Source organism: Dermochelys coriacea, chromosome 4, assembly GCF_009764565.3.
Source record: "Dermochelys coriacea isolate rDerCor1 chromosome 4, rDerCor1.pri.v4, whole genome shotgun sequence".
In the NCBI taxonomy this organism is placed as follows: Eukaryota; Metazoa; Chordata; order Testudines; family Dermochelyidae; genus Dermochelys; species Dermochelys coriacea.
Genome location: NC_050071.1, coordinates 86,641,008 through 86,667,106, shown reverse-complemented (window position 1 = coordinate 86,667,106; position 26,099 = coordinate 86,641,008). Strand labels below are relative to the sequence as shown.

Here is a 26,099-nt window from a genome sequence, read left to right as displayed (position 1 = left end):
GGACTGAAGCAGGGCAGGGCCTGCACTCACTGGCGGTGGGAAGTGCAGCGACCCGGCCCCAGCCACGTTGCTAGTGAGTGCTGGGGGGTGGTTCCCCCCTGCCCCTCAAGCTAGCCCCCCCCCGAGGCTGTGTAGGGCCCCAGCATAGCTATGGACGGCCCTGTAGAAAGGTCACTAAACATTACCTCAAACAAACAGCTGAAGTTTCTCAGTGGAGCTAGAGAGGTCATTTTACTGTATTTCCCTGGCAGATGTGTCGACCCTATTCTTGTCAATCTGGGGGTAAGGAGAAGGCAAACTTGTGCCGCATAGTGTCATATACGCATTTTTGAAAATAATTAAAAATAAAGGGGACTCAAAGAGTAGGCAGAAGTGATTGGTGCCAATTTGCCACCTGTCTTTACAGATGGAAAAAGACTGCTCTGTAAACTATAAAAATGATGGTAGCCAGTAGCTACTATCCCAGCGAAGCCTTCAGATTCCAGATAGTGAAAGATAAGGGCAACTTTTCATTTCTTTCCTGGTGTTGTGTCTTTGAAATTTTACGCCTATGGATACTTATGTTGAATTAATATTTCTAGCTGCATCATTTGGATATTGTGGTTACATAATTGTCATTATCTTGGTAATTACCTACTTCTTATTATTAACCATGGACATGTTCTGTCTGTGCTTGGGGAAATGTGAACTTGAAGGTTTGTTCTATTCTTGTGGCTTGGCCTAGTTCCCTGTATTGTAGACCAGTCAGGAGCACTGGTTTCCTCTCACAATGTTTGCCAGAGTGCTATGGTGTCAATATACGCTGCATATAAAGATTTTTTTTCCTAAGGAGCTGGAGAAAGAATGTCAGAAATTGCATTTAATCACTGTTTTCCAAATCACATTGCCCCCTTTTGTTTGCTTGTGCAGAAAAAACTTATAAAATGCCAAATAAAAAAATAAAAGTTTCCAGGAGGGCAGCCCCAATCTCCTTTTTAATAAAAGTTTAACACTACATTTCAGAGCTATCACATTTTCTGAGGCATAGTTAATTAGTAACTTTTATTATCCTTTATTTATCTAGTATTTCATTACAGTACACTTCAAGTAGTAGCATATGTACATGTAATTTCTTTGTTTACTTATAGACCTGTTTCTGTCTTAAATACAACTGCATATTTCCAGCTTTGCCAACATACGGACAATTCTAATGTGTCCAAAGAAAACTGATAAGACCAACTCTGCTGAAAGCATAGGGCGATGTCAGTATGGTTCTGATCTGTGCTCTTGTAAGGGTTGTAGGAATTGATCCTATGTAGAAATCCTTTCTTAATGGAGATGAGCACTCTGCAGAAAAGGCATCCCGGCAAAGAATAAAGATATACCCACAAAGGTAAAATATTGATGAACAGGTCTTTGGACCAAATTCATCCCTGCTGTAACTCTATTGACTTCAATTAGCTTTCACCAAGGTTGGTTATGGTCCTTTATATTAAAACAAAGTAAAAGCATTGTTGAAGAATAGCTATAAAGTAAACTGGTTTAAAGCTTTAACCATTAGACTAATTGTCGTTCACTTGATTCCTTAATGTAACAAAACCTTTTTCTTTCCTAGGCCACTATCTGTTACATACTGTCTATGGGTTTGTGTATCATTAAATATTTATTCCTTCCATTTTTTTTAAATGCATATAAAAGAAGCCTCTTGTTCCCTTATATTGTGTCTAGTGCAATTTTTAAGAACAGTTTTGTTCAATAGTTTTTCAAAGGGGTTTTCTTCCACGGAACCACATAATGAACCTATGGTATTCATTACTTCCTATTACATTAATATATTTGTTACCTATCTTATTCAAATTAATGTGCTGTGAATTCTATCTATGTAGTAATTTCTTATATGATCACCATCACTGTAGTATGCATCCGATGAAGTGAGCTGTAGCTCACGAAAGCTTTTGCTCAGATAAATTTGTTAGTCTCTAAGGTGCCACAAGTACTCCTTTTCTTTTTTGCGAATACAGACTAACACGGCTGCTACTCTGAAACTGTAGTATCTGTGATTCAGTGGATACCTTCTACTTTTTAAACTTTTTTTTCCCCTATGGAAAGCATAAGAGACTCAACAACATTGAAAAAAAAACACAAAAACAGCATTATTTTGCCTGATTCTTTGCTCGCTTATATCAGTGTCACTTCATTGATTTTTCCACCATACACTTTGTATAGCCATACCCACCAGTGCTAAATAGGTGTAATATGCTATTAAATCAGAATGCCAACACTTTACACCCATTTTTCATTTGTTTTACCTGTGTGTATATGACTATACACAAGTAGCTGGTCAATAGGGAAACATGTTCATGGTGCAAGGCACTAGAGAATCAGACCCACTGACATAGTGGAGTTACCCCTGATTTTTCTCAGATGGTGAGAGGAGAATCAGACCCATAGTTTAATAGAAAAGCAAAACTTTCCTGGATTTAGCAAGGTTGGCAGTTAGCCTACTTGTGGGGATTTTGCACCGACTAACAGGTGTACAACTTTCATAGAAAATTCTCATCCATTGTGTTTTGAGTAATTGCTTCACGTAAAAAACAGTATACATGTCCTTACCCTCAGCCTATCTCTTGTCATGCAGAACTTCAATAATTTCTTCTAATGAGGTGAATCATTCCTCCCAATTTGGGGCCCCTCCTCCTCCAGTGCCTCCCGCCTGCCAACAGCCCTGCTGATCAACTCCTCCACCTTCCTCCCAGCACCTCCCACCATGGATCAGCTGTTCCGTGGCATGCAGGAGGCACTACAGGGAGGGAGAAGAGCGGGGATGGGGTATGCTCAGGGGAGGGGGCGGAACTGGGTGGGAAAAGGCAGGGTGGAGGCATGGCTGGGCCTTGGGGGGGAAGTAGTGGAGTGGGGGTGGGAAGAGGTGGGGTGGGGGTCTTGGGGGAAGGGGTGGAGTGGGGCTGAGCGTGGGTTGAGCACCCCCCAAGGAAAGGAGGAAACCGGTTCCTGTGAATCCCCTTAACTTCCACAGGTATTAGTTCAGGCCTCAAGTCTCTTTAACAGACAAATCATGTATTAGGAAATGAATCCAATTGCTATAGAATCATAGAAATGTAGGACTGGAAGGGACCTCAAAAGATAGTCCTGCCTCAGTGCAAGGTACTAAGTATTAACTACACCATCCCTGACAGGTGTTTGTCTAACCTGTTCTTAAATAACGCCAGTGACAGAGACTCCATAACCTCCCTAGGTAACTTGTTCCAGTACTTAACTACCCTTGCAGTGAGGGCTATAACTGGATCATGAGGGATTTCTCCTTTTAAAAAAAAATCTTATTTGTTTATTACACATACATAGTCACTATCTAGGTGGTATGTGAGATCCGTTATATTTCTAGCTTTTATTGACTCAGAGGCATATTCAGTAGGACTACAAACTGTATTAATATTATATTAATAATATAATTTAATAATAATTAAATTAATATTTAATAATATTAAACTGTATTAATTCCACTTTTTTCCATGCAGAAGCTGCTCTTCCCGGCTTCAGAAGGGAATTGTTTTAACCAAAATTGTATGATGCTCCAGCAAACCATCTCATCCATCCAGCCTGTCTTCCCTCCAGAATTTTTGTTCTGTATAATGAAGATAAATGGAAAATGGTCAGACTGAGGGGTAATTAACACACATTAGCTATCCCACTATAAAAACATAGACAAGACAAGGCACTTTCATTTATGAACATTACCCCATTATTAAGTTTATTTGGGACAAAGAATTGACTGACACAGATGATGCTACAGTTCTTAAAGGACACAATTAGTTTTAACTCAGATTAATTAACAGATTTATTTTAAATTCACTGAAAGCAACTGGATTTCCCCAGCTGGGCATTCCCTGGTGTATGGGAACCCTCAGGTGGTGTCAGGAGATCTCTATTGCACTCCAGCTATTTTGATCAGGTAGATAGGCCATTGCCAGCCTGCACAGTATATAGCTGCTCTACGCAAGATTGGCCTACAGTTGCCGCAGAGTGAGGAAGCTCTAAACAGCTTGGGTTCAGTCATGGCAAACTGTTGCAGCCAGTGGATACCTGGTCAAGCTGAGAATCTAGGCCAGTATGTTGTATGATCATTATGTATACACAGGGAGAGATTCAGCCAAATGCAGCAAGAAATAAGTAAGTGCAATTCCCAAAGGAGTCTCTGGATCAAATTCTACACAGACTTTAATGGTGATGTAAATATTATCAGTCAGATTCTGCTCCCATTTACACTGGTACAAATCCATGTAATTCCGTGCAACTACTCCAGATTTAAACTGGGGTAACGAAGCAGAATCTGGTTGAGAAAATGGACGCAAGTAGCAAAGTAACTCTGCGCTGCACTGAGCTGACATTAAATGTGTATAAATAGAATGTAAATTACATAATTAGAGCCAGAAGGTAATACATCTATAAATGGTGTGAATTAAAGCATCTGCTCTTTAATTGATAATTAGGGCCCTACCAAATTCACAGTCCCTTTTGGTCAATTTCACGGTCATGGGATTTAAAAAATTGTAAATTTCATGATTTTAGCTATTTAAATCTGACATTTCATGGTGTTGTAATTGTAGGGGTCCTGACCCAAAAAGGAGTTGGGGGGAGTGGAATAAGGTTATTGTATGGAGGGCTGTGGTACTGCTACCCTTACTTCTGTGCTGGTGCTGACGGCAGTGCTCCCTTCAGAGCTGAGCAGCTGGTGAGTGGCAGCTGCTGGTTGGGAGCCCAGCTCTGAAGGCAGCACCCTACCAGTAGCAGAACAGAAGTAAGGGTGACAATACCATACCGTGCCATTCTTACTTCTGCACTGCTGCCTTCAGAGCTGGGCACCTAGAGAATGGTGGCTGCTGACTGAGGGCCCAGCTCTGCAGGCTTGGTATAAATGGCATTGTGTTGCTCTTTTGACTCAAATGGGAGTGGTGACATCTACTTAGGAGGAGTCTAATTTCAGAATGTGAAATCAGGGTAAGTTTTTGAGCATTTACTTTGTATCATCTCTGATTGCCAGCTTGATGCAGGTTATTCTACTTACACATGACATGTAACTTTTAGACCACCATTTATATTACATTGAATTTGATCCACCTACATTTTTGGGCCCAGTCGTGCATTTTTTGTTCTCCTAGAAATCCCTCAGAGTGGGAGTTCAGAATGTGCGAGGGATGAGGGTCAAGCTCTACACAGAAATATTGCATCTTAATATCAGACTCCCTGAAAAATACCTCTCAGCTGCCTATACATGAATTTAAATAAACATGCCAATGTTTTGGACAAAAAACCTACCCCCCCTCCCCATATATGTATGTGTATATTATATATATATATATATATATATATATATATATATATATATATATATATATATATATATATATATAAATAAATAAAAATAAAAATAAATTTTAGAGAGAAAATGGATATCTATTTTGAGTCACATAAGCTTACTAGTGCTGTCATCACCATTTCACTGTGGACTTCTTGATTTTCAGGAACAAAAATATGTTGCTGATGCACGACTGTTTCCTTGCTCATATGTATACAGGCAGTTGCTTATAAAAATAAAATTAAAAATTGATATTAACATACATGTAGATTTCCTGTCTCTGTTAATATGCCTAATATTAAACCAATCAGATTAATTAATTTTTGCTTAAGTCTCTTCATTACTCTGTTATCGCATTTTCCTAATAGGAGTTTGGGTCACAGGAGAGACTTGGTTCACCAGAATGCTCTTCCCTCACACCTGATCCACAACCTGTTGAAGTCAAGGAAAGTCTTTTGAGAGACTTGAGTTGTTTTTCAGACCAGGACCTACGTGAATATAAATTACATGTAAAATGAATGTAAAATTCATAAATTTAATGTAAAATTTTAATATAAATTTGAATATAAATTTAATGTAAAATTTGATACATTCCAAGTAGTGCTAAACAACTTGGATACTGACTAGAGTAGTTGGTCTTCTTGAGAAACAGGAATATTTAATGGAGAGTAGAATCTTCAGAGAAACAAAGCTGTGGACAAATATGCTGAATGTAATGGTTTCAGAATATACAACTTTCTGGGTGACTTCAGCTCTACCAAGAACAAGAGCTGAAAGGAAGGTTGAAACAACTCAGTAAATGCCTGCAGAAATATAATGTCAGATTCTTGGTCTTGCTGGAAGGGATGGGACTAAAGGATGCTGTGGCAACATTGATATTATGCCAAGGTCTGAGAGTTTAGCTCCTGTTGTTCAAGGAGCACGAGTACCTCTCAGAAAGAAAGGTCAGACTAAATGAGCATGAACACCTCCCTTTCCCCCCCCCCCTCCCATTTGCCTTGACAGTTGAATTCCAACACTGAAGAACGGGGAACATATGCATTTGATTTGGCTCTTAAAACTGAAGACAATATTCAGTATGTATTGAATGTTACTAAGTAAACAATAAAGGAATAGAAAATGAGTAACAAAAACTGCACAATGGTCATTGTCAGTATGCAACTTTGAAGAGATTGTATACGCAGCTCCAGGGAACAAGTAAGTAAAAGTAATATTAGGGTCTTTTCCTTTCTGGATAGCAACTCAAGCCCAAGGGAAGAAAATTAGAAAGTTTAAGTACAGTTTACAGTGCAAGATAACACTGTACTAAAGAATCCAATTCTCCTCTCACTTATATTTGGTGTATCTGTATCATTTCCTACAGCCCTGAAGAAACTGTTATTGTTGGCATAGTTTCAACTGCCATATGGACAGGGTCTAAATAAAAGTGTTAAGTCTTGCTCAGAGCTTGCCTTTAAGTCATTAGGCTTTACACATGTGAACAAAACATAATGCTGTTTGAAGTTGGAATATCTGAATTCAAAAGGCATTGCTTTCTTGTTAAAAACTGAAGGGTAAACGCAGATGAGCATTAAATGAAGATAATGTATTGTCAAGCACAGAATCCTCAGACTGGGATGTGATAAAATTTGTCTGTGAAATAGCACATTGTTGATATTACATGTGCATAAATAAGTTGAGGCACTAGAGTTCCTCAACAAAACCATTGTAAGAATTTTTTTAACCTGGGCAAACCAACGTATTATTCACAGAAACAGCTGGATCATTTCAACTGAAACTAACCCAAAAATTTGAATCAGGCAAAAACGCAACTTAGCATGGAAAAATTCTGTCCAAATAGTTGAAGTTCGTCAAATTATATGCAACTGAAAACTGTTTTATAACAGAAATTATGAGGCAGCCTTAACTACATGTATCACTACTTGTGCTGCCTATAATGTTCAAGTTGGGGTATATTTTTTATTTCTTCAGTGTTTGTTACTGTTTGTTTTGTTGCACTTCATAAACAAATCTTTGACACAGATTATCAATCAGGATACAGCTTCAGAACATTTTGTAAGGGGAAGGCATACTATTTGTGCAAGCTCTTTTTAAAACTTGCATGTTTTCTATTTTTCATGAGTCTGAGTTAGAAGGTGGAGGAGGAAAGTTCCTCCCTGCTCTCCCACATGGTGTCCTGATTAACCACAATCTCTTGCTCAGACTCTTATTAGTGGGTATCCGTCAGTTTTTATGGTTATCCACATTCCAAAATGCAAGTTGTAACAACAAATGACATTTTCTAAAGTCCTGCGTGTGCTGATGGAATTCCCTGAAGGATCCCTTCACATCTGGTTCTTTTCCCAGTTTACATGAATGCTTCAGAATCTGTGTTATATCCTACAACTAGGCACCTTGTCTTGTACTTTTAGCTTTCATCTGCCAATTTTTATGAACAATTTACAAGGTGTTTTTTAAATTGCTCCAGCAGGCAGTGCTCCTATTAACAGGGATACTATTGCTGGCTCTCCACTACATCTCAGTTGCAGATGGACATAGTGGTCAGAGGTGGCCAACAGGAGCTGGTTGTTGCTCCCTGATACTCAGCCACTTGGCCCCAGTGGAAGTTAAAGCAGAAGAACTTCTATTTCTACTACTAGCATAAGAGTTTAGGAGACCAGGGAATCAGGAATAGCTATGTTTGACTCCACCGAGCCCCCTTCTGCCTCCAACGTGCCATCAAGCACGCCCTGAACTTGGACCCTTTTCCTGCTTATTCTGGGAGTGTAAGTGTGAGCTGGCATAGAAAGTGGAAGAGGAAATTCTCTAGGAGGAATCTCCTGCAAATTAAAAACGAGTTCCATGGAAAATTGTGACACTCTGAAAAAAATTTTGTTCTGATTTGGAAGGTTAGAAACTTTGAAATTTCCCACAGAAATTTAAAATTCACTCTTCACTACTTATGCAGTGGATCTAGCCCAGAAGGTTAAATTCACGTCTAGTGTAAATATGCAAAATGTTTCAGTGACTTGGACTATTGATTTTGTTGAAAACAAAACTCTAATGCCTTATAATCTGGATAAAATTATAAATTGAACATTTATGTAGCACTTTTCCTTCATAGATTTCCAAGTACTTTACAAAGATGACTAAAACATTATCTTTGTTTCATATATTGGGAAACTGCGGCATAAAGAGTTTAGTTGACTTACCCAATACTACACAGCAAGCCTGTGACAGAGCAGGCAACAGAACCCATGTCCCCTGATTCCCAGCCCTTCGTCTAACTATTGAACCAGATTGCCTGGCAAAATTGGTGTTTGTAGTATTCATTTTCTTTAAATTATATTTAACGAAGGAGACCCACAGAATTGAACATTTACACATATTTTTGTAATCAAGCTACAGAACGTAGATTCTAAGTGAAAGAGTTTTTCCCAACCTTTCACATTGTATCATTAGAGAAAGGATTTTAATAGTGTTGATTCTTCTTATTTTCTCCAAAAAATTCCTCCCCAAATGTAAATGCATAAGCAAAATATAGTGTATAGCTAGAAGTAGCCAAAATTAACTTATACCAATAGTTCTATCTGCAGGCAAAGACACTAGTCCTTGGTAGGCCAGGAGCATGAAACCGACAAATGCAAATTTATGCTAAAATAATCAGGCACGAAAATAAAACAGTTCTGAAATATTTTGTTCTCTCAGACAGTAATAGTGGGGTTTATATAAAACATTTATTTTTAGCAATCCATCTAGAGAGGCATTGTACTTTAGAATTTATCTGTCACAACATTTTTGGAGATACAATATAAACTAAAACCTCTTTGCTTTAATGATTAAATATAATCCTAGCTCTATGAAGTTTCCCTTTTGAATCAAGCATACAATTTGCTTGCATCTAAATTAGTTGGCCAGCAAGAAAGGACAGTGGAATCTTTATAAGCAGCTAACTTCTCTTGAGTCTCATTTTACATTTCTGGTTCCATTACCATTCAAGTGAAAGGAGATACTGTAGGTAAAATAAAAGAAGTGAGTAACAGAGACATGAGGGCTGCCAAACATCAGCTACTAGTGAGAGCTCCAAAAATACCTAAACGCTCACTGGTATTACAAAGAGCTATAACATGAGACATCATTCCCTTGGGGCATAGGTAGCACCTTTAGGAATGGCACTACAGCATTGTCTTTAATATGAGCTTTTCCTGAGCAAAGGCTGTAGGATCAGTCCCAATGTTTCTCAACCTTGGTTGGACAAAGAGAGGCTACTCAGAACAGAAATCTATATCCATTGTGACAAAGTTCCTGCTCTACCTTGGTGGGTCTTGCACTTATGGGTGGATTTGCTTGCCTTGGAGCTTCAGTTGGCCATTTTTCTGAACCCACAGTTCAGTGTCTGGACACTCCTCCTGTGTCTGACCAGAAGTTAGGAGAATTTGGGGGGAACCCAGGCCCGCCCTCTACTCCGGGTTCCAGCCCAGGGCCCTGTGGAATGCAGCTGTCTAGAATGCCTCCTGGAACAGCTGTGTAACAGCTTCAACTCCCTGGGCTACTTCCCCATGGCCTCCTCCCAACACCTTCTTTATCCTCACCACAGGACCTTCCTCCTGGTGTCTGATAATGCTCCTGCTCCTGCTCCTGCTCCTGCTCCTGACCCGCTCCCGCTCCCGCTCCCGCTCCCGCTCCCGCTCCCCTCACTCACACAACAAACTGAACTGAGCTCCTTTTTTTAAAACCTAGGTGCCCTGATTAGCCTGCCTTAATTGATTCTAGCAGCTTCTTGATTGGCTGCAGGTGTTCTAATCAGCCTGTCTTAATTGTCTCCAGAAGGTTCCTGATTGTTCTGGAACCTTCCCTGTTCCCTTACCCAGGAAAAAGGGATTTGGTTAATTGGGGATCAATAGTTCTTCCTTTAATTACACTCCAATAGCCCTCTGAGCTGAAAGAAGAAAAGGGCTGCTACTGCTAAGTCCTGGGCTCTACTGGTGCTGCTCCTCTGGCTGGGCTAGACACCACTCCTCTCCCTATTCTCTGCTACCTGGTTGCTAGCTGGCTGCTGGATCTCCCCCCACTCCCTTGGGTGCTGCTACTGCTCTAACTGTAGCTTTTGGGGGTAGGGGCTGCTGGCCTACTCCCCAGAAGGGGGGGAGTGAGGGACTGTAGCCTTTACTGTTGTGAACACCACCACCAGCTGAGAGGGGTCCTTTCTGCCTGCCTGGACTACCACCTGGAGTTCCTGGAGCAGCTGCTGCTGCTGTGGAGTCTGCTGCCTGGAGCTGCTGAAGCCCCGAGGAGGAGAGGACCATCTGCCGGTGGGGGAGCACCTAGAGACTTTGCAGACCACCGTGGAGGGGGCCTTAAGACTGAGTAATTTTTAAACTGCTCTTGTGGTGGGGGTCTTCAGTGTGTTTCTAGGGACATGGGGTGTGCTTTGGAGTTGCCCCCAATCCATCTGTGTGTCCCCCCAACACCCACCAGTACCACCACTGCTGCCCCCTCCACCATCCCCACTGGCTGCATACCATCTGCCTCAGTTCCTGCCCCTGGGACTCTGCTGCTTACTTGGCCGGCCGCACCCTTTCACCACCTTTTGGGCCTGAAGCAGCAGCCAGCCCAAACTGACTCTCTGCAAGCGCACGTGGGTGGACCCCCCTGGACTGGACCCCCTTAGTGAGCCCCAGCTTTGTCCCCTGTTACCTGCCCCATTTTGCTCCTTGCAGCCTTTTTGCTCTCCCCTTTACCCCAGCACTCGCTGGCTTCAGTTTTCTTTTGCCTGCCCCGCCCTTTTCCCTCTGTAGCTTTTGTTTGTTTGCCCTGCCCTGGCCTCTGAAGCTAGCTCCTCAGTTCCCTGTCCTGCCTCTGGCCTGGTTCTCCCCCCTCCCCATGTGGTACCCCTTCCCTGATTGGCCCCTTACCCAGTGCACCCATGCCCTCACCCATGTGCTTGTGCTCTTCCCCTGTTTTGAGTTTGCCCCCATTTCACTGCATCCCCTAACATTCTTGTGACCTCCCTCCCCTAGTGCAGCTAGAGGAGCTGGATTTCTACCCTGAGTCGGTGACTGTCCCCTACGAGCCCTTGACGGGCCTCCCAGTCAGCCCCCCCCCTTTTTTGGTGCCCTCATCCCCTGCCTTGCAGCCTGGCGGAGAGGAGTGGTCGACTTGCCTCCCCTTTCCCCTCCTCTCTCTGGTGTTTTCCCCTCCCTCCCTGCTTCTTATGGCTGGGGACACGCCGGGTGGGGCCTCTCCAGCAGCCCCAGACACCCTTCCCCCACCTGCCCCTTCGTCACCACCCCAAGCCTCTATCTCACACGCCACTGCCAAACCACCTGCCCCCGCTGGGGCGCCGGCAGCGGCGGGCACCAGGGTGACCTCTGCTGCTGCCACGCCTCTCGCCCCCTCGGATTCCGGGGAAGCCCCCCTAGCCGGCAGGAAGGGCCAAGGGATCCCTACCTGCTGCTCCCTCCACCAGCTCTGCGGGTGTCCCTCCCCCGGCCCCCAGGGCGTACGCCCAGGTGGCGGCAGCCTCCCCGCCTGCCTCTACATCATCTCTCCGCTACCATCTATAGCGGCTGGGGCCCCTTTCCCACCATGACCAGGAAGCACGGCGTCCATTGCCTCCTGGTGCCTGCCTCTCCCCACGTGGAGACCTACGTGCAGGTGTTGGCGAGGGTGGTGGGGCCCACGGCCATTGTGGTGGCCTCCAAAACGTACAGGAAGGTCGTCTTCTTTTTAGCATCGGAGGGGAGATGGGCCTGGCAGTGGGGGGGCGTGTTCGTCCCCCTGGAGCCGCTGGATGACCTGGGCGTCGGTCTCGTCCTGACCTCAGTCCCTCCCTTCCTTCCCAATGCCACCCTATTACCTGCCCTCTCGACCTTGGGGGAAGCCCATTTCCATCCTGAGCCCTCTCTCATTGGGCTGCAAGGACCCTGCCCTCCGTCACGTCCTCTCGTTCCACCGGCAAGTGCAGCTTCAACTGCCACCGGCGGCACATGATGGAGAGTCACTTGAGGGGTCCTTTTTGGTCCCCTACCAGGGGGCCTATTACCGGGTGCACTATTCCACGGGGGAGGCCCAGTGCTACCTCTGCCGGGCGATGGGGCACGTCCAGAGGGACTGCCCCTTGGCCCGGCAAGGAGAAGCATCCGGGACCCCTGAGCCCCGGCGGGGCTCCGGCCCTGTCATCGCCGGCGCCCCAGGTTGCCCGGCACCCGGAGCTTCCCCTCCTCCCACTCAGTCCACCACTGCTCCCATTCGGACCCAAGGGGCACTCCCCCCAGCGGGAGAGCCCCGCCTCCGCTGCTTTCAGTCTGGCGGGGCATCTAGAGGAGGGTGCGGCAGGGATACCACTGAGCGTGGGAGAGGGCCCGCCCCAGGGGGATTTTTCCTTCCCTCATGCTGCTCCACCGCTGCCTCCCACAGTCCCTGAGCCATTGCCCCTGCCTCCCGACCCAACCAGTTAGCCTGCCCCCTGGTGATGCCATGGAGGGCTGGACCCTAATCTTGGGGAAGTGGGGCCAGCGGAAGGCTCGAGCTCCGCTCCCTTCCACCGATGCGGAAGCCCCCCGGAAGACCAATAAAGGGGGCACCGATGCCGAGCCCTCTGCCTTGCCCATGGGAGGGTTCCATCCCCCAGTGCCGGCTGGGGAGGGCGTGGCAGCACGGGAGGGCAGTACCGTCCCTCCACTGGAGCCCCTTCCCTTCAAGGCCCATGATGGAGCGCCTCCTGCCCCGTTACCATCCGGAGCCCCTGGAAGCCCCGAGGCGAGCGTCACTTCGGGCATTGGCGGGGAGACCTCTGGGGTGGTGGAAGGGGAACTCCCCTCCATCTACGAGGAGATCGAGGCCCTGGGTCTGACCTCGGTCACCCAGGGGGAGGATGACCCTCTGCCAGTGGGCCTCGATCTGAGCGACCTCACCCCAGCCCCCCTTCTCCATACTCCTCCTTCCTAACTGCTGCTTCTGTTCCCGCCCCCGAGGGTTGCCTGGGCTCCTCCATCTGCCCAGCTGCAGGTGGCACCCTGCTGTTGGCCACCAAGCCCATTGAGGCTGGTGCTGTGCGGCTGGGACGCAGGCCCCATGGGTTGTCCCTTGTGGGCGTGTGGCAACCGACCTCCTTCCCGGGCGGGGACCCCACTGGAGATGCTGTGGCTTCTCCGCCGGCCGTGGTGCCAGAGCCTGGCATCGTGGAAGGCACCCTTCCCACTGCCCAGTCCCTTGAGCTCCACCAAGGGGGGCCGATCTCCAGCTGCATGGCTCCTGGAGCCCAGGATCCTGCCCTTGCCCCTTTCCCTGCCTCTGCTTCCAACCCCTGTCCTGCTCCTATTCTGGATCCCTGCCCTGCCCTTGTTGTCAACCCCGTCCCTATCCCCTCCACCTCCCATGATATCATTGCCACCCCTGGGGCCACCACCTCCTCACCCCCAGAGGATAGTCCCTAGAGAGTGGCCTGTGTATTTCCCAGTCCCGACTCACCAGGGGCTGCTATCTTCCCTCCGCCGCCCCCAATTGAGCTGGGGTTTGAGGGGGGCCATGTGGTGCCAGCCACGTCAGGGGTCCGCCCCTTGCCTGACCATCTCAGTGGGCCACGGGGCTGTGTCTGCAGTCCCTCCGGAGCAAAGCCGGGGGCTAGTGACCCCAGCCTCCCAAACACTGCAAGAGGAGCTATGGAAGTTCCTTGAGGATGTTCGTGGCTCCCGTAACAAGCTGCAGCTTGCTCTCCAACGATGGGGGGGACTTCCATCTTATCCTCCGGGCCGCGAGGGCCTTCATGGGGGAGAGCAAAAGGACCGGGAAGCAGGGTGCTGCGGCCTACTGGCGGGTCCACATCTTCCGTGACTCCTTACGCACCTACGGGGTAGGTCACGGACTGTTGCGCGGCCCGTCGGGAGCTGCAAGCGTCCCTGCCAGCGAGGATTCCCCCCAGCCCTCCTTCTGACACCTCTTACCATCACAACGTTGAACACCCATGGCTGTAGGATGGGTCTCTGCAGGTCCCAGGTGCTCTCCTTCCTTCGGGGGGGGGGGTACTCTGTGGTTTTCCTGCAGGAGACCCATATGGTTCCAGCCACCGAAGACAGCTGGTGGCTGGATTGGAGGGACAGGGTCTACTTTAGTCATCTCACAGCTTGTACGGCTGGAGTGGCGACCCTGTTCTCCCCCGACCTACAGCCTGAGGTGCTGGGGGTCACCGAGGCTGTGCTAGGCCGCCTGCTGCACCTCCGGGTCCGTATGGAGGGGCTCGTGGTTAATCTGGTCAACGTCTATGCCCCGACATCGGGCCCGGAGCCGCTGTGTTTCTTTCAGCAGGTGTCCGCCTTCCTCGGCACCTTGGATCCTCACGAGTGCCTGGTCCTGGGCAGGGACTTTAATACAACCCTTGAGGAGCGGGACTGCTGGGGGACCGCCATGGATGTCCTCCAGGGGATAGTCAACCATCAATCCCTGGTGGATGTCTGGCATGACCACCACCCGGACGATGTCTCAACGTTCACCTTTGTCCGGGTGGAGCTCCATTGGTCGCGCCACTCCCGGTTGGACTGCATCTACTTATCACGTTTCCACCTTTCACGGGCCCACTCCTCCAGCATTCGGCCGGCCCCGTTCTACGCTCACCACCTAGCCACTGTGACGGTCTCTCTCTGCGCAGAGAGGCTGGGGCCGGCCTATTGGCACTTTAACAACAGCTTGTTGGAGGATGTGGGCTTCGTGGTGTCCTTCCAGGAGTTCTGCTGCCCTCGCCAGGCCAGCCCGCATGCCTTTCCCTTGGCGCAGCGGTGGTGGGACCTGGGGAAGGTGCGCGCCTGGCTCTTCTGCTGCGACTACACCTGGGGCGCCAGCCGACAGAGGGATGCGGCAATAGGGCAGTTGGAACGGGAGGTCTTAGAGCTGGAGAGGCATCTGGCCGCCAGCCCCAAGGATTCATCCCTCTGCGGGGCGTGCTGGGAGAAGTGGGAGGAGCTCCGGGCCCTCGAGGACCACCGGGACTGGGGTGCCTTTGTTCGATCCTGCATCCGCCTCCTTCGGGAGATGGATTGCAGCTCCCACTTCTTCTACACCCTGGAGAAAAAGAGGGGGGCTAAGAAGCGCATCATCTGCCTCCTCTTGGAGGATGGCACCCCCCTCACAGATCCGGCAGAGATGTGCAGGAGGGCCAGGGCCTTCTACGCACGCCTTTTTTCCCCGGATCCGACCGATCCTAACGCTTGCAGAGTGCTCTGGGACAGACTCCCGACGGTCAGCGCAGGCGACCGAGACCAGCTAGAGCTGCCTCTCGCTCTGGCCGAGTTCTCGGAAGCCCTTCGCCGCATGCCCACTAATAAATCTCCAGGCATGGATGGGCTGACCATGGAGTTATACCGCATGTTCTGGGACGTCCTTGGCCCAGACCTAGTCACCATCTGGGCCGAGTCTTTGCAGAGTGGGGTCCACCCTCTTTCGTGCAGGCGAGCCATGCTCGCCTTATTGCCGAAAAAGGGGGACCTCTGCCATTTACGAAATTGGCGTCCCGTCTCGCTCCTCAGCACGGACTACAAGGTCGTAGCGAAAGCCATCTCGCTGCGGCTAGCTGTCCGTGCTGGCGGATGTGATCCACCCAGACCAGACCTACACCGTCCCGGGCTGCACCATCTTCAACAACCTGTATCTGGTCCGGGACCTTTTGGAACTCGGGTGTAGGGACGGTTTGTCATTCGCCCTCCTGTCCCTGGATCAGGAGAAGGCGTTCGACAGGGTGGATCACAGGTATCTCTCTGCAAGTGTTTGGCTTCGGACCCCCGTTTGTGGGTTTTCTTCAGGTGCTGTACGCCTCCGCAGAGTGTCTGGTCAGGCTCAACTGGACCCTGACCAAACCAGTCAGCTTTGGGCGAGGAGTACAGCAGTATGCTCTGGCGATCGAGCCCTTCCTCTGCCTCCTCCATAGGAGGTTGATTGGGTTGGCGCTGCAGGAGCCTGAGCTGTGGCTGGTCCTGTTGGCGTACGCCAATGATGTGCTCCTCGTGGTCCAGGACCCAGGTGACTTGGCGTGGGTGGAGGCTTGCCAGACCATCTATTCGGCAGCCTCCTCCACATGGGTCAACTGGGTCAAGAGCTCTGGCTTGGTGGTAGGGGACTGGTAGCAGGCGAGCTCCCTCCCCCCCGCGCCTCAGGCCATCCGGTGGAGCGCAGGTCTGCTGCTCTATCTTGGCATTTACCTTTCTGCCACGCATCCCTCTCCGCCGGAGAACTGGCAGAATTTAGAGGGCGGGGTGATAGAGTGGCTCTGGAAATGGACAGGACTCCTCCGGTGCCTCTCCTTTCGAAGGAGAGTGCTGGTGCTGAATCAACTAGTCCTGTCCATGCTCTGGTACCGGCTCAACACCCTGGTCCCGGCCCCAGATTTCCTAGCCAAACTCCAGACGTCTATTCTGGAGTTCTTTTGGTCAAGACTGCACTGGGTCCCTGTAGGGGTCCTCCATCTACCCCTGGAGGAGGGAGGGCAGGGCCTGAAATATCCGCTTACTCGGGTCCATGTCTTCCGCCTACAGGTCCTGCAGAGGCTTCTTTATGGTGCAGGTAGTTTGGCATGGAGCATACTGGCGCACGCCTTCCTGCGCCGCTTCTGAGGGCTCCGATACGACCGGCAGCTCCTTTATCTCCATCCGAGAGGTCTTCAAGACCTCTCCTGGCTGCCGGCCTTCTACCAGGACCTCCTCCGGACCTGGAAACTCTTTTCAACAACCAGGTCCGTGGCGGCCACCGAGGGGGCAGATCTCCTCATGGAGCCCCAGCTCCGTGTGCAGGTGGCGGAGTCCCGCTCAGTGTGCCAGAGGTTGGTCATGGCAGAAGTCACAAGAGGCGGAGACCTCCTGGACTGTGACCAGGAAGACTGGCTGGATCCCCTGATGCTCGCTCAGCGCATGGGGCTCTCCAGACCTTGTACTCCCCAGTGCATACTTCAGGAGGTAAAGGCCGCTTTGCCGCCCACTGCTCGGGTTTATCTCGACAGGGTCCTGCATGAGGGCACGCCCTGCCCACCCTCTACCCCAGGCCTGCTGGACCTGTTAATTGGACCCCTGCCCCATGGACCCAACCGACCCCCTCACCCCTTCACTGTAAGCCGGCTGCACAAGATGCAGCCGGTCTGCTTTCAAACATCTAGGCTGGGGGGGATCCTTTAGCAGTGGACAGGCTTCACCCGCCTGCTTCCCGGATCCCCATAGGATTATTCTCCTATAATCATCTGGCCTGACTCTGTCACACCATACAAACAGGGATGTGCACAATGGGGTGGACGGGGGCGGCAAGCTGGGGCATAGGACCCTGCTAATCAGTAGATGCACAGAACGCCTCCAGGGCTGGGATAGCAAACTCTTCTGGTTCCGCCCAGGGCGGGAGATCCAGCTCCTGTGGTGCTGGGGCTGGAGGCCTACAGAACGTGCTCCTCCAAAAGTGACCAAATTTTTATTCCTGTGAATGCCCCTGCATACAAATTATATTTTTATCTGGTAGAAAGGCCTGAGTGCTAGTGCTAGGCATTGGTAGGCTTATATCTTCCATAGGGCCATTTTGTGATGGTTACACTTATGCAAAGAGACCAAAGGCCAATGGTGAATTTGGTATCATTCTCTTTCTGTATGAAACTCTTGTGATGAAGACCTTAACCCTCATGCTTCTCTTTGGTAATGTTCTTGTTTTTCTCTTTTCTTCGTTTTTGAAAGGTATCTAAGGCCTGGTATCTTAGACATGTTGGGGATTTCCCTTTGGAGGGTTAATTAAATGTACAGATAATCTATAAATTGTTGATTCACATGACAATAGCACAAAGGTGATCATGCAATCTGGTGATCATGTACAGATTGAGAGGGATCATAAGCTCTCTCTTTCATTAGACTTAGATGTGAGTTAGGGGAGGATGCCAAAGTGGTGGTAGGTTTTTTTTTTTCTAGCATGGGTTCTGGTGCAAGTATCTTTACAATATTTCACATTACAAAGCTAATAGGCACTCATAACTCAAGGGGCCAAAACCATGGGTGGTGTAATGGAGCTATACTGATTTACAGTGGTTGACGCTTTGGTTCAAGGTCTCTGAGATACAAGCTAGAATACTACATAGTGAATACAATCAAGACTTTTTTCATAAGGAAGTTCAGCACTGGAATCCATTTGTTTTTAAGTGTCTCTTCCCTGTGATACAATGTAAATGATCTGCTCCGGCAGCAAACAGGTCAAATTCATCCCCAGTGCAAATTCACTGAAGTCAATGGATTTACACCAGGGATGTGTAACCCATTATTTTAAAAGCAAAGTCCAGGATTGTATAACTGCAGAGGTCTCCAGTGCTCAGTGCTTCTTTGTGAATACTATCACAAATACGATTGGGTTTTTGTCTGGTAGAAGCTCAGGGGTTTTCATTTATTGTTGAGGAGTTAGGATAAAGCTAGAGTAGAAAATCCAGTGTGGGACTTACAAGTTATTGTCACAGGATTAAAAATATTTCATAGACTATCAGCGTTGGAAGGGACCTCAGAAGGTCACCTAGTCCAACCCCCTGCTCAAAGCAGGACCAATCCCCAATTTTTGTCCCAGATGGTCCCCCAAGGATTGAACTCACAACTCTGGGTTCAGCATGCCAATGCTCAAACCACTGAACTATCCCTGTCTCATAGAATTAGAAGGGAAAGGTCATCTAGTCCAGTCCCCTGCCTTCATGGCAGGACCAAGTAATGTCCCTTATTTTTGCCCCAGATCTCTAAATGGCCTCCTGAAGGGTTGAACTCACACCCCTGGGTTCAGCACGCCAATGCTCAAACCACTGAACTATCCTTCCGATGAAGTGAGTTGTAGCTCACGAAAGTTTATGCTCAAATAAACTTGTTAGTCTCTAAGGTGCCACAAGTACTCCTTTTCTTTTTGCGAATACAGACTAACACGGCTGCTACTCTGAATCCTTCCCCTTGTACTTGCTAATGATTTTTTTTTTCCAGCTGAATACAGACTGAGGAAGTCCGTAACTTCCTTCAGTAGTAAGCACTATTCAAGTAGATAATCCTTAAACTGAAATTTCATTCTCTTCCCAATCCTGACTGATTTATCCTTGCAACATGTCAGATGGGTAATGAGACTCCTCAATTGCTCTTAGAAGTTGCTCCATCCATTTTCTGAAGTCTCATGTTAAAAAGAGGTATGAGAAGTACTTCTGTCAACTGAAGTCGTTCAATGAGTAGATTACATGACAGAGGTATCAGAGTGGGAAAGATTCAGTAGTGTAGGGCTGTGATGTTCTGAATGAGAATTATTTCAAAAATTTCTGTGGGAGATTTTAATGTCTTTGAAATACATTACAAACACTTTATCACAAAATGGAGTTACTTTAAAAATGTCTGCCTCTGTTTGAATTATTAATATTTACTGTCCAAATGATTTAGACTTGGCAGGTCTTACTGGTCAATTCTATTGATAGCATGAATTACTGGTATATTTACTGGGTGCTTCATCTATGACCCACCAACAGAACCAGGGCAAGATTCCACAATCTTTCTTGAAGAGGTAAAGAGCATACAACAGTGTAAATCTCATTCCACCAAAAGCAAGCATTACCTGCCCTCCTTCATGGCGAGTACCCCATGGAGCATAGGTATGCCTGCTGGTGAAGAAGGGGATGCAGTTTGTACCCTACTTATGCCAGCAGGGGTCAATGAAGCCCATTGACCTTAATTTCCAAGGAATGATGAAGGAATATTTAAATGCTTTGTGTGTGTGTGTGTGTGTGTGTGTGTGTGTGTGTGTGTGTGTAATGGTAGCACCGAGTGGGCCCAATCGTGATTAAGCCCTGTAGTGCTGGGCGCTGCACATTCATAAAAGACAAACCCTATCTCTAAAGCCCTTACAGTCTGAACTGTGATCAAGATGTGACAAGTGCCTGGGGAACACAGCAGAGAAGAAGAGGGGAAAGACTAACACGAATATAGGGTTGCAATATATTTGCTAAAGGTACAGTTTGGAAGTTTCATAGTTTGTTTGTTTCTGTTAAATAGTGAGCAAAAGATACTAAAGAATCACTAATAGTCCCCTTGCCTATGCAGCCTTGTTTCTGCAGATTATATAAACACAAGGATTTCAGGGGGGAGGTTTAAAAAGACTCAGGATAAAATTTTCAAAAATGTCTGTGATTTAAAAGCTTAAATCCCATTGACTTTCAATGAGACTTAGTTTCCTAAGGCCCAAATCCTCAAAGGTATTTAGGCATCTAACTCCCATTGATTTCAATGGATCTAAATCACTTCTGAAAATGAAAATTAGGCTTCTAAGTCACTGTAAAAAAAAAAAAAAAAATTTTTACCACAAATCTTAAGCATTTATATACTACACTATTTTGGGTATGAGAAATATTTAAACTACTTTGCAAATGTGGCATTGCCTAGTAAAATGAAGCATGTGCAGAGCACTGTCTAGTGCGGAATGCAACTATTATGAAAATCAAAAGGCTTTATACATGTTTATCTTATTTAATATTAAATATTAGTCTATATAACGTGTCAGCATAGTGGCTCAGCTAGAAATACAAGTGTACTGTCACATGGGAAAAGTGGGTTGAGAATGACCTGGAAATCAGGCCACCAGGGACTGAAGCTCTGAACTCCTTGTAATCAGTTGAGAGAACCATTTCAGTTTGAGAGGAGATGCTTTGCCATCTGTCCACAGTGTTGCATGAGGCATTCTTTAGAATTGGGATCCCCTACTTGATTATGTCCCCACCTAAGCTGGGCACTAGATTCCTCTGGGACTGGAGTGCATGAATGGAGTGTGGGTATCCTTCTGTTTGTCAATCAAGTGTGGAGAAAGTAATCTGAGTGTTACTGTGGTTACCTTCTCACGATCTGAGGAAGATTTCTGTAAGGCTCCAAAGCTTGTCTATTCCATCAACAAAAATTGGTCCAGTTAGACATTACCTCACCTATCTTGTCTATGTCACATCCTGGGACCAATACTGCTATAAAAACTTTGTGAATATACACACACACTCTATTTTGGAGGCACTACATTTAGTCTTTGGGTGGGAAAACGCAAGATATCCTATGGTGCTTTGCAGGGAATCCCTTGTGGTTGACTAATGGCATGGCAATGACATGCTCTGAGGGGTGGTATCTAGTCTGCATTGGACTAGGAAGGTGGACACTTAACAGGAGGTTTAATCTACGCACGTACGCATGTGCGAAGTGAGGGAATTCCAGATGGTCATATGAAAAGAAAAAAATATATTTGTTTTCTGTGTGGATGAAAAAGGCTAATAAAATGTCAAAAGGCAAAATATTTACTGCAGGATATTTACATTTTTCTCATGTACAAAGTTGAAGAAACATTTTAACTAATAGGAAATTATAATTTCTTCAACTCTCAGTTTGTAAACCTGTGGATTTTGGCTAAACATTTGAAGCCCTCTTTCCTTTTCTAATTCTCGGCTGTATCGTAAGGAAACAATGAACATACCTATGATGGTTTCGTGTGACACTGTCTGATTGAAACATGACCAGCTATATCATTAATATTGCTATTGTTAGTCAATTGCAACAAATTATTCAGTCTAGTATCTGAGTGGTGAAACAAGGGCTGGGATACCCAAGGAGACTGCATTTCTGACATCTTGTTAATCAGTGTGGTGAGATAGAAGTTCACTTTTGTTACTGGCTTAGTATATCTTTTGGAAAAATAACCACCAGTTTGGGGTGGGTCTGCCCTATTTCTCAGCAGTTTGTCCTGAATCTGGTATTCTAAACTGTGACCCTCTGAGGCACAGTGACCACTAGGACTACCTTATTACCCTCTGCCTCCAGCATGAGGGAGTCTTGCCTAACTAGCCTTTCAGCCACTCAAGCACTCTCCTCAGGGGTGTGCCACCCCTAACTTCACCTTGTCGGTTAACAATAGGTACACCCCAACGCCCTTGAATCATTCCCCTGGTACTCTGCACCCAAAGATGCAGTATAACCCAGTTTACCAGTTTTACTCAAACCACTGTTCCTGTACAGCACACACTTGTGAGCGCTCATGATAAAGCAAAAACTAAGTTAATTTAAGAAAGAATAAAGATTTAACTGGAAAGAAGACTGAGTGGTAGAAATAAGTGGTTATGATAAAACAAAACCATAAAATGTGAACCTAGGTCTACACTTACCAATAATTACATTTCATATCTCATAAAGTAGACAGGCATGTTTCCAGTTTGCTTGGCCCCTGTCCCCAGCAGCTGGCCCTGGATGGGGGATGGTCCACCGCTGCCATCACCTCCCCAGCCAGGCTCTCTCTCAAGCAGCTGCTGCGCTGCACAGAGTGGCGCCTGGAGTGGCCACCTTCAGCCGTGTGAGAAGCAGCTCCATCCCATTCCCCACCCGGGCCTGGCTGCCAGGAAGAGTGATCCAGGGGGCTCGGAGGGAGGCACAGCAGGAGAAGGAAAGAGCCCACAGGTAATTCTGGTGGGGCAAAGAGAGAGCGTAGTGGCCCCAGGCTGGGTGCACGGTAGAGAGGGTGTTAGGGGCTTATTCCTTCACCCGCTTACTTTCCTGGTCCTTCTCGCATGAACAGAGAGCAACAATACCCAAAGGTGCAAACAATTCGATGTTTATTGGGGTGAACTTCCAGCAAGCATGATTCCAGTTTCCTTTGTTAGTTTTCCCCCTTCCCAGCTGTGACACCACAGAGCCTTACCTGTGTCCCTGTTCCCATTTCCCCCCCCCCCCCCCGCCCAGCAAACTATGATTCCAATTTCCCCACCTCCATTCCCTGTTCCCATTCCCCCCCCCTTACTTCCTGATTGACTGCAGACTATATGGTAAAACTTTTTTCTGCTTAGCTATACCTTAACCAATAATTTTACTGAAATTTAACTAACCAATCCTAACATATTGTAACATGATTTAACCAATTATATCCCACCACCTTAATTAGTTTACACCCAGCAAAATTAATTATACAGCAGACAGAAACAATCACAGAACCACACAGAGATTATACAGACAAACCATAGGGAAATGGGGACTACAATGATAGAACAAACACAGAAATGAGGATTTCACATCCCCGCTATTGATAAGTGAGTTCTTGCCAGACAGATACTATCAAACTAAGTTTCCTTTTACATCCTCTAGGCACTTCCCTTTCTCTGGAGGCGATAGGCATTATCAGGACAGGACTGTATTCCTAACAGCCCAATAGCACCTTATTTCAATGTGACTAGTTTAGAATGTGACCGTTCGCTTCCCAGTTTATGGCTGCCTCTGCTGCTTAGCCAAAGATCTTAGCCTAAGAACAGGGCCTCAGACTGTCACAGTAAGAGAAGGCCCTTACACTGGCAGACAGTGATTTTGATTCTTTCTTTTATACCTCTATTATTAGCTAAATGATAAGAATACACCTAAATTATTAGAGAATAGTCCTTTACAGACAGGCCTGAATATCTATATCCTAACACTCCACCCCTTTTTTTCCCCCTTTTTCTTTTGGGATCCTCTTGCCCAGGTATGCCTGGAAAAGTATAGGACATATGGCGACACATTTCCTGAAAGGGTCATGCTTCAAGGTGGAAGGTGTTGATATTCCATCTCTCCTATTGCCCCTTGTGTAGTATAGTGCCCTGCATCTTCTCTTGTACGGGCATACCATACATATTTCAATTAGTGTTCCAGACTTCCCATTATAGTAGGTCCGAGAAGGTTGGGTGCAGGTTGTCTAGTACACTGTAGGGTTTGGAGGGCTTATTACATTACTTATAGGTTATCTCCAAATGCAATGTAACACAAGTACAGTTAACAAGACAAAATCCACAGCAATACAGAGTCTGACCACTGCAGTACGGTCCAACAGCCAAGCCACCACCAAAACACTGCCTCTACTCCTTCGACATGGTCATGATCTTATGTTGCAACAAGCTGCCCCTGCAGGTTTTGTGTGCTTTTGTCTATATCATAAGTCCATTGGATGTTCACAGAGAAATGGGATATTGTCTAAACGAGCTTAACCACTTGGTATGGAATCAGGCAGTATGCCCTGGTTTGATTATTTACAGCAATAAGATTCATAGATCCATTTGTACATCATAGTCCAGATAGCAGCATATAGATGTGTGTATTTTGGTTATGGGCTGGTATAATTGTGCCCCCAATTGTATGTACATTTCCAACAAAACATCTCATACACAGTACACCCAATTGTCCATCCCTTGCATAGGCCATTGATTCTGCTCCTCCGTAGTCATAGGAGAAGGGCACATCCAAACATCTTCTCTTGATTTACACTATTTTACACACTCCTCCATTGATTCCTAGTGAACTCCTCCCCTTCTCATTATTTCCATAGGGCTTGTGGGGACCATCTTGGTTGCCATTCCATTTCCAGGTACCACGGTAGCTATTACACAGGTGCTGGCCTCTTCGTTGAGCATTTTGCATTCCCCTACACAACTCCCCCACCCAGGTCAGCCTTTTGAAGCTATCCCCCACCCACGTCATGAGGTTTTTTTGTTTATTGAAACACAACAATGCTAGCAACAAGATGAATACCACAGCCAAACACAAAACATAGATCCATGGTATTCTGGGTTCTTTTTCTGCTGGCGCCAGCTTGGTTGTAGAGTGTCTGAAAAACAAAAGAAACAATTTCCACCCCACTGGACAGATTATTGCTTAATAATAAATACCACTTTCTTTTACAAATTTCCTTGCTAATTGCAGGAAAAAAGGAATAATTATCTCCAGGCTGTCATTATTTTGTTCTATAGTCAGGCTAGTGAATTACCCCACTCACTGGTCATTTATGAAATTCATGAGGTGGCATACCTCGGTTTCCCCTCTTGTACAACTGACCAGGTTTGCAATAAGTTCTCTGCTGTACCAAGCTTTAAATTTATTCTCAGGTAGTAGCTGAGAGACAGCTTTAGATTTTAGCACTGTACACACACATACACACACCTTAGGGTTAACCTGTTCCCCTTATTTTTAAGCTTGACTTGTTTTTTCTTTTTTCACCTCCCTTTACTGGAGGGCCATAATCTGAGTCTTCTAGTAGACTGATTGTGGACCATATGTATTCATTATTTTCAGCTCCTTTGTGCCCAGCTAGGTAATTTGCATTTATACAGGAGGCTTTCTAGCTTGCTTTTGGATCCAAAGCTATTAGCAGCTCAGAGACGGTCTTAAAAGGGACACATTCCACTTCCACTATAGTTCTGATTACTTTCCACTTTCCATTTCCTGCTCCAAAACACACAGAGATCTGAAAAAGAAAGCACTACCTATTGTGGCTCCTTTTGGAGCCCTATTAGGATTTTATTTAAGTACCATGTTTTGTTTGCATTTTTTTTATCCCTTCTCCAATATACACTGCACACATCCTGGGAAAACGCATATTCCTTCCATAGTTTAACCTCCATATTATATTAGCCATATTAATTTTACACAAGGTATAACTGCCTCCCACAGAGTTTTTATGCACACCCACCAAAGCGATAATCTAATCCCACAGAGCCACCCCAAGTCTTAGTGTTCCCATCATTCCTCCCCTTTTCCTTTTCTTTTACCCGTGCACACACAAAATTCTCTTTTGCCTAACATCCCTTGCACTGTGATTACTTTTTTTATACAACTGTACCCCGATTATACATCCATCGTGTACAACTGGACACAACCGGGGCAGCCAAGTTAAGTTCCAATAGAAACCCCTTACATTCTTTAGTGATTTTGATTACATTACCCAATAGTTAAATAATTTTGATCAGATTATTTCTCCGCCTGCTGCCTGCAGC

At 46.6% G+C, this 26,099-nt stretch overlaps 1 protein-coding gene and 2 long non-coding RNA genes across 6 annotated transcripts in view; 1 reads left to right on the top strand and 2 right to left on the bottom strand.

Annotated features, from left to right (window-relative positions):
- Nucleotides 1-3,384: 3,384 nt before the first annotated feature.
- On the bottom strand, nucleotides 3,385-9,971 carry LOC122459917. The gene is made up of 3 exons (XR_006280901.1): nucleotides 9,922-9,971; nucleotides 5,473-5,576; nucleotides 3,385-3,619 (listed from the first exon to the last, which is right to left on the bottom strand). It is a non-coding gene; the product is annotated as an uncharacterized LOC122459917 (long non-coding RNA).
- An 8,354-nt stretch (nucleotides 9,972-18,325) lies between these two features.
- Nucleotides 18,326-25,351, top strand: LOC122460017. The gene is made up of 3 exons (XR_006281053.1): nucleotides 18,326-18,336; nucleotides 24,033-24,038; nucleotides 25,177-25,351. It is a non-coding gene; the product is annotated as an uncharacterized LOC122460017 (long non-coding RNA).
- Nucleotides 23,692-26,099, bottom strand: part of FGL1 (fibrinogen like 1) — a 60,336-nt gene continuing 57,928 nt past the window's right edge. For all 4 annotated transcript variants that reach the window (XM_043513701.1, XM_038398537.2, XM_038398535.2 and 1 more), the window contains exon 9: nucleotides 23,692-24,934. In XM_043513701.1, the coding sequence (XP_043369636.1) occupies nucleotides 24,821-24,934 (114 nt within the window). In that variant the 3' untranslated portion in view covers nucleotides 23,692-24,820. The remainder of the gene's footprint in view (nucleotides 24,935-26,099) is intronic.